Raw genomic sequence first — 17,114 nt, 5'->3', positions numbered from 1 at the left:
ACTTATTGTTGTCTTGATAACCTTTTATCGCAGTTTACCAACAGTCAAAATAAACTGATTGTGGAACTATCTGTGTGCCCTCTAGAAAGCAGGGGCAGGGAGTGTGTTAGCAACAAAGACTTTACAAGTTAATAGATTCCCAAAGTAAACAAAAACATCAAACACTTTCTAAGGTGAAAAACTTTGACACTAGGACAATAGCTAGATGACATACAACAGAAAGAGCAGACACGCTAAGAGGAATCAAATCTTTATGTTAAAGCAAAAGCAAGACTGTATTATAAAGTATGCCTCCCCGGTGCTGAAGTGTTTATGTGCACATGTATGTCATCGACATGTGATTTTCTTGTACTAAAGCGATCAAAATCCAAATCTTATAGATGGCAACTTTGATGAACCAACTTTTAAATGTAAACAAAATATAAAATGCTTAATCATGCCTCATTCCTCAATTGTTTCCCTTAACTTGCTTTCACAGAATTTATTCTATGTATATATACATCAAAATGTACTGAAATAATCTACTGAAAACTACGGTACGTAAATATGAGCAGTGAAATACTTGAAATTAACCTGCTTCATAGTACCATCAAAATATCCTTTACAGAGTTAATACCTTATACACTATTTTCACATGTAGCAAAGCTAAGAATGAAAATGTTAAATCTGGTATTGACAAGTGAAAGATATATTTTGACCTTACATGTAAAACAACCAACTGATCTTATTCACGTCTTATTCCATTCTACCCGCCCTTTGTCAATGTCACGCATAATGTCAGCACGTTACACTCGTTATGGTCAATGTCACGCAAAATGTCAGCACGTTACACTGGTTACGGTCAATGTCACGCATAATGTCAGCACGTTACACTGGTTACGTTGGAAAAAATTGATAAAAAAGTTCTACATAGTATATAGATCTTTCCACTATTCTAACAGGATCTGCGTACTTTTTTGCTTTTGATAGTAAATAATAATGTTTATTTTTACTGGAGGATACTTCTTATAAGAATTCCTGATCATTTATAATTCATGTTCGTATATGTTCAAATGTAGTTCCTAATCAGTGTAGTTTTAATAATCTTACAGTAAAATTTTCAACTATAATCCTTAGTAAACCACAAAAAAACATGAAATAAAGTAAAAAACATCTATTTATATTTTTATGTTCATCTACTATGAAGCCTAGCCCTTGTATCTAGTATTTTATTACAGTTTGTATTTTGACAATTTACTGTGGGAACACATTACATTCAAACCTGTTTACAACAGTCGATACAAGATTAAGATAGTACTATTATGAACTGACCTCTCTCGAGCGTTGTTGGCCTGCCTTCGTAATCGTTCCCTCTCTGCTTTCGTCTCCGGTGATTCGTCTTCATCCCCACTACTGCAAATACATGAAGTACAATGTTAAATTATAATCAAATAATACATACACAATAGACAGCACAGAGACAAATAAATATTTACTGCAATCATACATTGTACCAGTTAATTTAAAGTCTCTCCAGTATGTCCTAAGTCCATCGAAAGTACAGAAGATAACCAAAATATATGCATACCAAAATTTGACATTTTAAAGTAGAATTATGTCTTCAGCTATTGTGTGACAGCTACACTTTGTTATAAATATAAAATATATCAATTTCTTGTTATTTTCTTTAAAAATATATAAAATTCCTGTTACTTTCTTTTTTGGTAATTGTTATCTAATATATTTGTCATATATTTCAATGTTTGACTTCAACATAGTAGAGAGTATTATTAAATTCACTCTTTTTTATTACCTCCCTTTATGGCTTGGACAGTATCAGTTTGTGTATAATATTAAAAGTAAAGCTCTTCATTTGGACAGCTTCTTGCTAAATTTCTAAAATGAACTGGTCCATCACTCAATTTTGGCAGAACCACTTTTATTCAAAAGGATGTGCAGGCGGATTATGGTCTGCCCTATTCCCTATTCAGTCAGTACATTTTCGGTGAAAACCCTTTTAATAATAAATGGTATTGCCCAGACTGAATGATGGGCCAGTCCATTTTAGAAATTTAGCAGGCTAAAGATTAAAAAACATTTTTTTAAACACATTCACTCAACCAAAATCTGTAATCCTCAGTTATAAATATTGAAAAATTTATCAGCATGCCAACATTGCTCTATTAACTTTCTTTCTTTAAACAAAAAAACAAATCATGCAGTTAAAGGTAAAGGTGAAGCTATTAGGACTGTGCAAGTTCAAGCTGCTACAGCGTGAGCCACCTATCATTGTCTAACATGCATGGTTAAATCTATCTTCTACAAAAAAATTCTTCCCATGTGTGTAAACAAAAGGAAAAACAAATTGTGGTCAGAATATTTTACTAAACTGTAACATATTCACATGATAAACTGTAACATATTCACACAAAAAGTCTAACTAAATTTCTGCAATCATCATGAAATAGCGTATACTTTTAAAAGTGCATAACAAAAGATTATGACTTCAATTTTGTGAGAAAAACAAGACCCCCTTTCCAAAAAAATTTTTTTTTTTAAAATTGCCACCTTGATTAATGGACAATGTGTTTATTACAAATAAAAACATACAATGATGAAGCTATATAGAGATACTGGTCTACTACAACAGTTGTATTAGCTTACCCATCATCATCATTGGAGGCTCCCTGCAGGCCTCCGGTACTCCGAGAACTAAAATATATAAACAGTACACATACATCATACAATACATCAAATAAGACACCTTTAACATTTATGGCATAATTCTATGCAAAGTAGCAACTCGAACATTACGTTTCTGCTCTTGAAACAGCTATTTAACAATTTTATGAGACAAGCTGAGACGAAATGTTTCAATTGTTTTACAAACATTACCAAAAGCAATGAAACAAAAAAGAAAATGTGTAACAGAACCTCACATGCCTGTTTTGGCAACTGAATATGAATCTATATAAATGACATTTACAGTTGAATGTCATCAGACATGACATTCATACATACAGTGACAATTCCAATGTGGAGTGAAATTAAATATACTGATATACACTGTACTGTTGTGACCTTTACGTCAACAAGGTAAATGTATATGAGTTAGTGTTTTTGTATGTTTTAGTACTGAAGCTAAAAAGCCAAAGTGAATATATATGAATACTGAGCTATAGAAATTTTTGCTACATACTATATATTATCTTCTAATATTGTGAAAAATGAAATATCACATCCTTTTTATTTTCTTTACATTTCAAGTATTTACTTAAAGTACCTCATACAATACCAGCAATTTTCATATTTTGGTAAACAATATATTCCTCTATAAGTTTGTTAAAACTCTCTGTTTTATAAGCGGTTTAATACTTTAAACATTATTTCACACTTTCTCCATTTTATGTTTTTTTCTACCTTATAATATCAAATATGAATCAAGTAAACCTAAACACAGAACATATTCTGCAGCATTTTCCTTGAGATGAAATGTGTCTCGAGTTTTTGTTTTTAATCAACAACATCTGTGCTAAAAACACTCAATAGCATTCTAGGACTTTCTCATTAACTTTCCAAATACAAACAATATAAGGTACAAATTCAGTGCCACCATGCACGACGCGCTAAAAAATAGCCAATCAAAGGGGTTTTGAGCCTGGTCTTTATAAAATTAGGTTGTATAATCTTGAACCCTGTTTTGTGTGAAAATACTACAGCTAGTCTGTCTGGGTTACCCTTATTAAAGCAAAAAGCTTAACCTTTAGCCTGCTGCAGGCGAATTTAACAGCCTTTGCAAACAGCTTGGAACCAGATCAGACGCCGATTAAATCGGCGTCTGATCAGGTTCCAAACTGTTTGCTACTCTGACAATACTTCTTCCAATTTTGGAGCAAACTGGATGAATTTTACAATTTTAGCAGACGACATTTCCAGCAGACCACAATTTATCTAGCATGCTAAAGGTTAATATAGAAATGCGACAAGAGCAGGGAGAGCATAAGAACAGACCAAAAAGCAGAAGTATATGGTACAGCCAGAGCTTGTGCAGATATATACAGTCAACACTTACCCTTCGTCCTGGCTCTGCTGCTTCCTGAAACACACAATCATACAAAATATGTTATACCATCCAGTTAAATAAAAAACCTGTTTTAGCATTCATTACTGTAACCTTTTGAAATGACATTATATCTTGTCAGCTTAAGAAATGACCTTTAACTTTACATATTCACAGAGCACACAATCTGAGATCATCATTTAATATTTCAACTTAAATTATAATCCTTCATCAAAGAAGATAAATGTAAAATATCAGACTGGGCAACAGAACTTCCCATACAGCCCACCTGGATTTCTTAGCCTTTGATTATACATTGCAAACAGCAGGACTGAAAATTGCCCAAAATAAACATATCTGAATGCATCAACAAAACATAGACGAGTCAAAATAAAACTTTGTGATGTTTCTTTATGCCAGAAGGTTTACTTAAGTAACCTGCATTACCTCATTGAACAAATTCAATACATTTGTTTGTCAGTGAAAATGCTTACAGCATTTGTTGAAAATTCATTTTACAAACAGAGTTCAGACAACAGTATCCAACATCTCTAACACCATTAGTTAAATGTAAATGTCAATCAATTACTACTGTTTATGCTAATATCTATACATCTTGTGTGTTTGATGTGGGATTTGGTAACGACACAAGGGACACTCAGCAAGGAAAACCCTTGTAAGGGAAATAACTCTTTGTTTTGATTTGTTTAATCAAATCTATATTGTACTAAGTTACTTACCTTGATCGTTTTGAGGGTGGTGGAGCTAGTTTTGATTTCTCTGCAGGTGTGGAGATGCTGGTTTTACTCTCGGAGGAAGTTTCACTTTTCGTATCCTCGGGTTTCTCCGCCTTCACTATCTCTTTATGTTCGGCTGGTGTTTCTGCTGTAACACATTACATTTAGATCACTACTATACACGTATATCATGCAAGTAAATGTGTAATTCAATTTCTTACTTTTGCATCAATCAATAAAATCGAATCCCAACAAACTAAACTTCAATTTATATATAACACTTAGATACTATGCCTAACATCAAACAAATTGGATATTACCATCATCCCGTGAATGTTTTAGAACAATCATGAAAACATTGTTAAAATAATTTAAATCAGCGTATCATGAGAACATTCGTTGAATGGTTTAGAATGATGTAACCGTGAGATTTGGAAAAACTGTCTTCATCAAAATAATTTCAATGAACAACTTACTTTTTAAAGTTTTCTGACTGTCGTGTGAACTGGACATGCCCTGTGACCCAGATTCTGTCAATGGGGGAGGTCCTCCCTGAAAATAAATGTATGGTATGAACATTATGAAGATAGAAGTACAGCTATCTAGTATTTTTCTATCAATCCATTTCATATGATGTTTATATACAGCTGAATGCCATTTGTGACAGCTTCTGGATGTTCCAATCATTATTTGCAGTAAAGGGTTTGTGGAATTTCTTGTATGATTGTTCTAAAGTTTATTTCTTTCTGCAACTAGAATGTGTCTGTAGGACACTGTGCCCCCCACTGGTACATTTGTCACAAGTAAGGGGCAATAATTCAAATGTTTGGGTAATATAGCCTCAGCAGACACAAGGTGAAAATGTGCATTTTTAAATATTTCAGGGGCCATAATTCTGGAAATAGGGGTGGAGGCAAACAAAAAATAGGAGGTACGCAAGTCATATATGCCATAATTTTTCAGAACGTTTCCGAGATTCTGAGTTAAAATTTCCAGGATTTTTACCTTCTGTCCGGGACATACATTGTGACTATGGTATTCGTCTGTTTCATGCAAAAATATCGTAATATTACATGTAGTTTTGCGAGATAAACATTGTTCACTCGCTTACAATGTTTTAATTTGCTGCAAATGTCGTCTAGCTTTCCAAGGGAGGTCAATAGAGAATAATAGGTTAGTGCCGTAGATGAGAAAGTTTATCTGGTGAGGCGGAGGAGGTTATCGGGTGAGCCGAAGGCGAACCTGATAACGTCTGGAGCCGAGCCAGATAAACTTTCTCCATCTTAGGCACTAACCTATTATTCTATTTATCTTGTCATTACTTCATTTTCTGATATTTGGCAATTTATTTTACAAAAATAAGTGTGCGACAACCGCTTTAATGACGTCATATTCGTAATGATGTCACTTATATAATGACGTGATTACCGGCAAAATTGCAATAACTTCTTCGTTTTTGAATAAAAACTCATTATTTGACCACTCATTTTCTTAGTTAGGACATTTCCAACACAATGATGATGGTTTCGTTGCAAAATTTCTTATGACAACAATATCGATCATAAGGTCACATGATCAACTGACCGTATATCACTGGTCACATGATCAACTGACGGTATATCTCCCTGATATCGGGTCGAAAATACTGCAAGTGACAGGATAAATACATGTACGGGTAATACACATCTATAGTTCAGCACGTGAATTTATTCCTTTCCTGAGGTGAACAGAATTAGGAGACTTACTATATACGAAGAATCAACCTGGTCATCGTGATTTAGATTCTAGCTAATTTGGTATCATTCTAAAGCTTAAACATTTATCTAATAATTAAACTGAATCCTTAAAGGAATAAAATAAATCTTGTAAATAAAATCGCCAATATAAAATATTTGGAGTCGGGTCAATTTCCATGGGTCGGTCGGCAAAGGCATTCAATATTTTAATTTAGAATATGTGTGACAATCTATCTTGATCTTAAATTATTACAACCTTTTAAAATAATTATCGTTTAATTGACCGTTTTCAATAATCTCTTCCATAAAGGCTACATGTAGCTTTACCACCAACGTGCTAAAAACAAAGAGATTTACGACTACTGTTCCTAATTTAAGTACCATAAAACAGTTATTGATTGCATAATCCTGTCAGTTCTTAATCAGGGTCATCATAATAACTGACTGTAACTTAATCAGTGTCATCAAAAGATCGTCGCGTGATCAAAGCGGACTTAATCAACATGTGTCCCGCTCAAGGGCATGAAACTGATTAGGAATAAACAATGTGACACCGGGAACTGTTTATTGTGTAAAATCCAACAACTTATAGACAACAAGAGCTGTCTCCATAGGATGACATATGCCCCCGATGGCACTTTGAATGAGTAGTGATGGCCGATGTTAGCGTTTAGGACCTTTGGCCTAAAGCTGGGTCTTGCGCGCAACATGTCGTCTTACTGTGCCACACATTCATGCGTAGTTATTTTAAAATCCATGCATGAATGACAAAGATATGGACCGGACACGCCCATCAATGCACTATCATGAAAAATGACCTTTAACGTCTAAGTGTGACCTTGACCTTTGAGCTACAGACCTGGGTCTTGCGCGCGACACGTTGTCTTACTGTGGTACACATTCATGCCAAGTTATTTGAAAATCCATCCATGGTTGACAAAGATATGGACCGGACACGCCCATCAATGCACTATCCTTTAATGTCTAAGTGTGACCTTGACCTTTGAGCTACGGACCTGCGTCTTGCGCGCGACACGTCGTCTTACTGTGGTACACATTCATGCCAAGTTATTTGAAAATCCATCCATCGATGACAAAGATATGGACCGGACACGCCCATCAATGCACTATCCTTTAATGTCTAAGTGTGACCTTGACCTTTGAGCTACGGACCTGGGTCTTGCGCGCGACACGTCGTCTTACTGTGGTACACATTCATGCCAAGTTATTTGAAAATCCATCCATCAATGACAAAGATATGGACCGGACACGAAAATTGCGGACTGACTGACAGACTGACAATCCGACAGACCGACAGACTGACAGACAGTTCAAAAACTATATGCCTCCCTTCGGGGGCATAAAAAAACAAGTTTTTTGGGGGATTATTTTTATTTGTTCCTGTATTTTTATTTTTCCGGGACATTTCAAGACTGTCCGGGACACTGTGACGAGTATGTAATTTCCGGACAATCCGGGACGTATCACATGTATGGCGCAAGTTCATATCATGATAAAGACTCATGCAAGGTATCATCAATTTATATGAAACACTTTTGAGTTAGACATGTCACAAGGTGATAACGTGCATTTTTAACTATTTCAGGGGCCATAACTCTGGAAACAGGAGGCGGACCCAGATGAAAAATAGCAGGTGCACAAGTTCATATCATGATTAAGACTCATGCCAGGTTTCATGAATCTATATCAAACACTTTTTGAGCTAGGTGTGTCGCAAGGTGAAAATGTGATTTTTTTACTATTTCAAGGGCCGTAACTCTTGAAATAGGGGCAGAGCCAGACAAAAAATAGGAGGTGTGCAAGTTCATATCATGATAAAGACTCATGCAAGGTTTCATCAATTTAAATCAAATACTTTTTGAGATAGGTGCGTCACGATGGATGGACGGACGGACGCATGCACGCACAGACAAGACCAAATCTATATGCCCCCACCACTCATGGGAAAGTGTGTGTGTGTGTGTGTGTGTTGGGGGGGGGGGGGGGGGGGCACAAAAAGGGTGAAAGTCTGTTTGTTTATTTCTTACTGCAAACATTGTGTTTGCTAATTATAAACAACCTCAATGATTTTTTTAATGTAACAAATGCCCACAAACAATATAAAAGTCATTTTTTTTTACACTTTTACCAAAAATTATGTTTTATAAGTAAAAGAAAATTATGTCAATCAATAATGACCTGGTACCCATGATAAGTTTTCCTAAGTCAACATGGGTGGGACCGATTCCATTTGTTAATTCCATCAGTTTTAATAACTTAATGTGAAAACGTAAATTTTAGTGGCAAACATTTAATGATGTTAGCATCTGGAAAGCAGGTGTGTTAATGGCATCTATATATACATCAGTACATCAGTGGACTGAGTTCTATAAAACTAGATAGGATCGACAATACACTGCTGAAGCCATTTTCCTACACATTCTACATGACATGTTGGGTATCATTTAGAGACCTCAGTCAAATATAGGAAATGTCCCCAACCTCATGGAATTACAACCAAGAGTTAAAATAATCTAATTATTTATCGTAACACCTTTCAAAATGTCAAACACAAGTTTGTACATTATAAAGTGACTATATAATTAGAAATATAAAGGACTTCACAAAGTCACATATCTCCAAAGTAATGTCTGATAATGTTATATTATAACTAGTTGCCAAATCTATTAATGATGTTGTAATATTTGTACCAGAGATTATTGAACCACACCTACTTTTGTAATAGATCTGTGAATAATTACATCGCTATAAAAGCACACGTGTTTCATATTAAGGTAACAATTTTTTCCTTTAAAATCTGGAAATAAGCTCATTTCAAAAACTGAAAAAATGTTAATTCAGATTGCATTTATCGCTGCGCTACAATGTACGGCATGAAGTGGGTTTTCCTGCACACCTGCTTAACACAAACACATTTAGATCATTTTTTTTGTTAAAGATTTTATTCTGATATTAAACTAAATGTGATTCCAATGAAAGGAAATAACAATATTTTCTTGGCCTTTTTTTATCTTGGCTTTATTTCAAATGCTTAAATGCAAAATGGACAACACTGCTAAAATACATTTTGTTTAGGCCAAGCAGTCAGTCTTAAATAGTTTTTCATTATTTTAGCTCAAAGTCAATGGTGCACAGGTGCACAGATGTCTTCAGCCAGGTAACAGGCACACTGAGATCTTATTTGGCAGATTGAAATGTTGATACAAGAGATGCTGCAGTACTTGTATGTGTACAAACAAGTGTAGTAAAAACTATATACATCACAAGAGGTGTCTCTTAAAAAATGCCTGATAAATTTAATAGAGTTGCCAACTATACATAGACCTATGCATTAAAAACACATAACTTCAGTTTTACCAGTACAGTGAAATGTGTTGAATAACTTATAATGTTCTGATTTTTAAAACCTTGACTGTTAATTGAATTATAACTGAAATCCTGCAGGTACACACACCCGTACAAGTATGATATCACGAACTTCGGTATTGTATGAACACACGCACCTGTACCTGCCAAACAGCTGACTGTACAGACCTACTGTAATTACCTACATTCATTAATGCATGTGATTCTATAGATTTAATAGCCATCTGGTAGCTGGGCAACATTCTAAATTTATTGCATAAAACAAACTAGAATGATGACATACAAATCAAAGATATCCCCCGTTTCTGCAATCTTGCAAAAGATCGAATTAACCTACAGCAATACCGGAAATCTAGACTGCTGTAATTTTCCATGACTTCCTTAAATCTGTAAACTGAAGTGCAACAACATCTCTCAGGAAAGACCATTTTTCGCATCAAATGCAATTCTCTACTAACAAAAATCAGCTTGAAAACAATTTATGATCTTTTCTGAAGAAAAAAGCTTAAATGAATTTTCATGATTAAAATAAAACTTTTTAAGAAGTACTGGAACCCATTTATTCCAGCAAAACTGATTAAGCCATTGTGGCGATATATAACTTCTTGATACAGATTTTTTTCTCTGTTTCATACAACAAATACTAATTTTACAAAACACATCTTTTAAAAGGTTGAGAAGAGACAATATATCAGTACTCTGATATCTAATCTAAGTTAGCACAAGTTCTTTATAGGAAATAACCGTATTTCCAGCAAAGAACAAGCAGGTTTTCCTCTCTGTCACTGGACCTACCAGATGGGGCGACTCCACATGACCACTATGTCCTATCATATTATTATATCCCATATTTCCCATTATTCCGTTGGAATGTGACGATGACATCATATGACCTGGCATCCCAGAATGCCCCTGTCCCGGCAGCCCTGGCATCTGGCCCTCTGCATGATTCCGTAATACATGTATAGCATCATCAAGCCTCTCCTCCATACGACCCTTCAATTAAAAATAAAACACTGACAGTTACAATTCCGTTGGGATTCATTGCAGTTCCGTACAATATGTCATTTACGCTATTGTATATAGTAAATACCATACAGCAACCGCTTTGGCTCATATTTCATGTTAAACAACAAAATAATTTTTATCGGTTATCGATCAATCAAGTCAGAAAAGCATCACAGCAGGTTCTTAAACTTATTTTAAAAATATTGCATCTGACATTAACTTGATCTGATCTGTAAAGTGCATTAAAAGTTCTTTTTATTGTACTTTTTTTTGTATACCTACTTTACAGATCTCGTGCTTAAAATGGCACATGCAATGTCATAATGTAACAGCTTTTATGTTGATAGAAATCAAAGAACTCTATGAAATTCACAGATTTATTTTACATTTTTTATGCCCTTACAATGACGTATTTTCCACGTCATTGTTAGAAAAAATGTTATTTTATGTCTTTACTGAATATATAATATCTATTAGAATTTCCAATTATATCAAGTCTTATAATTCATAGTAATTCCTCTGTGTTTAAGCGTAAACTCCTATTACTGAAATTATTTTTCAAAATCTCACTACGAAATTGTTAGGATATTGTTATAGAGTGGTGGAACCTATGCTCGCGGTATTTTGTACATATATTATCTTTTTAAGAAGCAAGCAAAAATTATTATTTCGATCTGCCTATACAAAAACATAAAGTTATCCTCCTTTTATCGAAACATATTGTTAATGTGCGTCATCATGTGACTTAGTCGTCTCGTGAGCTATCGACACGGCATACGTGAAAAGGTGAAAATTCGCCCTGAAGGGAACCTATGCTGGCGGTATGTTATATCTATTAAACTAAGCGCGAAAAAAAAAATCAGCAGGCTAAAAGTGAACAAACAAGCATATGCGAATATAATATTTAGAATATTACTCATTGATTATGTGAAAAACAAAAGAATTGAGGATAAATTTTAGTATGTGCCTCTATGTGTATATTTCCCTTACAGAAATAGAGTCACTATTAGAACGTATAATAATGGTATATAAAACAGAATGCTCAAGTATTGATGATTCAAAAATCGACAGTGATTAACTCACTAATGATTCCTACATTTCTTTTGTGTGTAGGAAAATTACTTCTCCCTACATCTCAGAAAGAGCCATTTGGACTTTGTCAAAATACTAAGATCAACATCGATCTTTTTCATGGTTCGACAGGCACTCGTAGTGTAGCCAGGCGTCAAAATCATCACATCTTGTTCTTAAATGTATTTTATATCTGAATGTAATGCATGATTTCTAAAAATCTAACTTTAGTTTGGCGATTTTGACATATCTATCTGAGATTTGTGCGACGGATACAGATTGCGTAAAATGTATCGGCTGCTGTATACGTCACGTGAGCGGCACGCGCGGCTATCGCTACGTTTGTTGTAAAGGCATTTCACCACTGGTTGGCGTTGAACATAGCATGATGAAACATTTTTATCTGTGCTTCTGTAGAGAGCGTATTTATAGAAATACCGCGAGCATAGGAATACCGCGAGCATAGGTTCCACCACTCTAGATCTATTTCAATATATCACTGAAAAAAAAATTGTAACATAAAAATAAAATCTTTCAAACAGCTTACTTTCCTACCAACAACATTATTAACAATGTTTATCAATGCCACTTATTGAAATTCAAATTTAATGTTTAAACTAATACTTTACATAACAATGGAAAATTAAAATAAGATAAATACATGTAAAAGCTAAATATTACAGACAAACATGGAATATTCTTGAGTATATCTATGCTGATGTAAACTATAAAATGAAGAAAATGTTCTAGCCATAAAAAATGAGTAAATTTCAAATACTGAGAAATAATTTCGTTACTTAATTCTGTGAGAATTAAAATTTTGTGGTTTTATCGAAAACACCTTTTTGTAACAATATTATATTTATTGATTCATGAATAAATTTCTTGAAATATGATTTTTCATAGATAATATTATCTACTTTTGAGATTTTATGCAACTACGAAATTCAAGAAAATTAGTCCCAGTCAATATCTATCATTTCATGGTACACCAGGGATCATACCCTATACTTGGAAACCTTATGGAGGGTCAGACTGAACTCCTACAAAAGAACCCAGGACATTTTTCCCTATCCCTGAGCCCAGTTTGTTACAACGTTCAATGTTTTATGGCTATAACCCATGCAAAGGAAAGCTGAAATATTACCAGTAAGCCTAAAGCAGATGTAAAATCCCAAATAGATAAGTTGTATAATACCGCTTTGCACAAGGTATATAATGTTCTATTATGATCAAAAATAAAGAATAATTTATGGTTACCACAGTTTCAAGATACATGAGAATATAGAATACTATGAAATGATGATGAAATATATAAAATGATGCAGCTTCTTTAAAAATATAAATATATAATGTACAAATTTTTACACAGGAAGTCACTTACAGAGACAAGCAGATTTACCAACAATGTAATATTTTATCTCATCAGTAAAATTTGTAATGGCAGTCAATCACTGTATCTGTGATATCGACAACCAAATAAAATTCTGATACATTCCATCATAAATAAGGAATTTACAAAGTCAGGTTAGACTCTAAATAGATGTTTTGTCAGAAACCACAAAATTTATCTCCTTCACTGCAAAAATTAAATGAAACCAAAGAACTGACGTTTTACAAATGTTACCACATATAACCAATCAGCTGGCATTTTGCGTACGTTATTAACCAAGCATCTAGCATTTTACAAAATTCACCGACCAATCAGCTGGCATTTTCCAAAAATTAACCAAGCATCTGCCATGTAACATATGTTACTGACCAATCAGTTGACATTTTTAACAAGAGGACCATGATGGTCCTGAATCGCTCACCTCTTCCCACATGACCCAGTTTTGAGTATGACGTTGTTTTTTCTATTATTTGACATAGTGACCTAGTTTTTGAGCTCATGTGACCCAGTTTTGAACTTGACCTAGATATTATCAAGATAAAAATTCTGACCAATTTTCATGAAGATCCATTGAAAAATATGGTCTCTAGAGAGGTCAAAAGACTTTAATAATTTTAGACCTACTGACCTAGTTTTTGACAGCAGTTGACCCAGTTTCAAACTTGACCTAGATATCATCAAGATGAACATTCAGACCAACTTTCATACAGATCCCATGAAAAGTATGGCCTCTAGAGAGGTCACAAGGTTTTTTCATTATTTGACCTACTGACCTAGTTTTTTAAGGCACGTGACCCAGTTTCAAATTTGACCTAGATATCATCAAGGTGAACATTCTGACCAATTTTTATGGAGATCCATTCACAAGTATGGTCTCTAGAGAGGTCACAAGGTTTTTCTATTTTTAGACCTAATGACCTAGTTTTTGACCGCACATGAACCTCTTTCGAACTTGACCTAGATATCATCAAGATGAACATTCAGACCAATTTTCATACAGATCCCATGAAAAATATGGCCTTTAGAGGGGTCACAAGGTTTTTCTATTATTTGACCTACTGACCTTGTTTTTGATGGCACGGGACCCACTTTCAAACCTGACCTAGATATCATCAAGATGAACATTTAGACCAATTTTCATACAGATCCCATGAAATATATGGCCTCTAGAGAGGTCATAAGGTTTTTCTATTTTTAGACCTACTGACCTAGTTTTTGACCGCACATGAACCAGTTTCGAACTTGACCTAGATATCATCAAGATGAACATTCAGACCAACTTTCATACAGATCCCATCATAAATATGGCCTCTAGAGAGGTCACAAGGTTTTTCTATTATTTGACCTACTGACCTAGTTTTTGAAGGCACATGACCCAGTTTTGAACTTGACCTAGATATTATCAAGGTGAACGTTCTGACCAATTTTCATGAAGATCTTGTGAAATATATGGCCTCTAGAGAGGTCACAAGGTTTTTCTATTTTTAGACCTAATGACCTAGTTTTTTACGGCACGTGACCCAGTTTCGAACTTGACCTAGATATCATCAAGGTGAACATTCTGACCAAGTTTCATGAAGATCTTGTGAAATATATGGCCTCTAGAGAGGTCACAAGGTTTTTCTATTTTTAGACCTACTGACCTAGTTTTTGACAGCACGTGACCCAGTTTCAAACTTGACCTAGATATCATCAAGTTGAACATTCTGACCAAGTTTCATGAAGATCTTGTGAAATATATGGCCTCCTGAGAGGTCTCAAGGTTTTTCTATTTTTAGACCTACTGACCTTGTTTTTGACGGCACGTGACCCAGTTTCGAACTTGACCTAGATATCATCAAGATGAACGTTCTGACCAATTTTCATGAAGATCTTGTGAAATATATGGCCTCTAGAGAGGTCACAAGGTTTTTCTATTTTTAGACCTACTGACCTAGTTTTTTACGGCACGTGACCCAGTTTCGAACTTGACCTAGATATCATCAAGGTGAACATTCTGACCAAGTTTCATGAAGATCTTGTGAAATATATGGCCTCTAGAGAGGTCACAAGGTTTTTCTATTATTTGACCTACTGACCTAGTTTTTGAAGGCACATGACCCAGTTTTGAACTTGACCTAGATATTATCAAGGTGAACGTTCTGACCAATTTTCATGAAGATCTTGTGAAATATATGGCCTCTAGAGAGGTCACAAGGTTTTTCTATTTTTAGACCTACTGACCTAGTTTTTTATGGCACGTGACCCAGTTTCGAACTTGACCTAGATATCATCAAGGTGAACATTCTGACCACGTTTCATGAAGATCTTGTGAAATATATGGCCTCTAGAGAGGTCACAAGGTTTTTCTATTTTTAGACCTACTGACCTAGTTTTTGATGGCACGTGACCCAGCTTCGAACTTGACCTAGATATCATCAAGATGAACATTCTGACCAACTTTCATAAAGATCCCATGAAAAATGTGACCTCTAGAGTGGTCACAAGCAAAAGTTTACGGACGGACGGACGCACGCACGCACGGACGGACGACGGACGACGGACACCGCACGATCACATAAGCTCACCTTGTCACTTTGTGACAGGTGAGCTAAAAATATTACTAATAGCCGACATATTACAAAAATCACCCTCTAAACAAATCATACCATAAAACACTCTATTTTTCTATAAACTGAGAGAATTTCAAAAAAAAAAAAATGAAAATGAAAAACAATGTTAGTGTCATGTGCCAGACATAAATAAATAATTTCCATGCACATAGTATAAGAAAACAAGATGATTTAAAATACCCTCTGCAGGACCAAGCATAGTGCAACAGTATAAATGAAATACTATAAGAGTATGGATGAGAGAGTTTCTCCGAGTAACTGGTCTACGTACCCCGTTTCCTCTAATAGCTGGGTAGGAAACATACTGTCTCTCCTTTGTCTCCTTTGGTAATAATGAAAATAATACGTGAAAAAAAAAGTCGGCCTTTCTTTCCTTTTTCAAAATAAAGACGACAAAAGAAACCTAATACTTAACTGCTATGTTTCGAAATGAGGACATTATACAGCCTGAGGTATTTAACCCTGATCAAGCTGGATATGACTGATTATACCCTTGTGAACAGTGCAGATCATGAGCGTCCTGCACATCCATGCAGTCTGATCAAGATCTGAACTGCTCGATATTCAGTAAATATCTTTTTGGTAAGCACCCCTTTTAACAGTTAATGGTACTGTCCAAATTGAAAAAAGACAAGTTCATTAAAGAAATTTAGCAGGGTAAGAGTTAAAAATTGCAATTTTTCAGTCAAACTGAAAATTTCTGAAATAATTAACCTGGTTTCAACTAAACAAACTTTATTTTCTCTTTATAAAAGCATTTTATACATGAAGAAGAGATTGTTTACATGTTACAACACAGAAATATTCATTCCTGGAACAACATTGTTAATTCTACTCTAAAAGGCCTTGTAAATCTTCACAATATATAACTGGTAAATTTCTACGTTGCTGACCACAAAGTTAAATTACAATTTTTCAGTACTGTTATTATTATATTAAAAGAGTCTGTCACAATGACCAGTATTCATAGGCCACTCTGAGCTCAAAGTTCCACAGTTTGTTGTGAAAAAAAAAAAACCAACAACACTTACTGACAATGTAACACATTTAACCTTTTTTCATTCATTAAAATACGAAACTTATTTGCCTTCATTTTTTACTTGCTTATCAAGGTTAATCTATAGACAATTT

General features: G+C 34.6%; 1 protein-coding gene across 14 annotated transcripts in view; it reads right to left on the bottom strand.

Moving 5' to 3' along the window:
- Positions 1 to 17,114, bottom strand: part of LOC128551184 (transcription factor 12-like) — a 113,965-nt gene that overhangs the window by 23,076 nt on the left and 73,775 nt on the right. For 7 of the 14 annotated variants that reach the window (XM_053531757.1, XM_053531747.1, XM_053531748.1 and 4 more), the window contains 7 exons: positions 16,255 to 16,305; positions 10,695 to 10,895; positions 5,253 to 5,328; positions 4,780 to 4,924; positions 4,052 to 4,075; positions 2,644 to 2,691; positions 1,312 to 1,392 (listed from right to left, as the gene is read on the bottom strand). In XM_053531757.1, coding sequence (XP_053387732.1) covers positions 1,312 to 1,392; positions 2,644 to 2,691; positions 4,052 to 4,075; positions 4,780 to 4,924; positions 5,253 to 5,328; positions 10,695 to 10,895; positions 16,255 to 16,305 — 626 coding nt within the window. The remainder of the gene's footprint in view (positions 1 to 1,311; positions 1,393 to 2,643; positions 2,692 to 4,051; positions 4,076 to 4,779; positions 4,925 to 5,252; positions 5,329 to 10,694; positions 10,896 to 16,254; positions 16,306 to 17,114) is intronic. The other 7 variants (XM_053531760.1, XM_053531752.1, XM_053531754.1 and 4 more) reach the window with 3 other exon arrangements.

This window comes from Mercenaria mercenaria, chromosome 19 (genome assembly GCF_021730395.1).
Source record: "Mercenaria mercenaria strain notata chromosome 19, MADL_Memer_1, whole genome shotgun sequence".
Lineage (NCBI taxonomy): Eukaryota > Metazoa > Mollusca > Bivalvia > Venerida > Veneridae > Mercenaria > Mercenaria mercenaria.
This window is presented reverse-complemented; position numbering and strand designations above follow the sequence as displayed.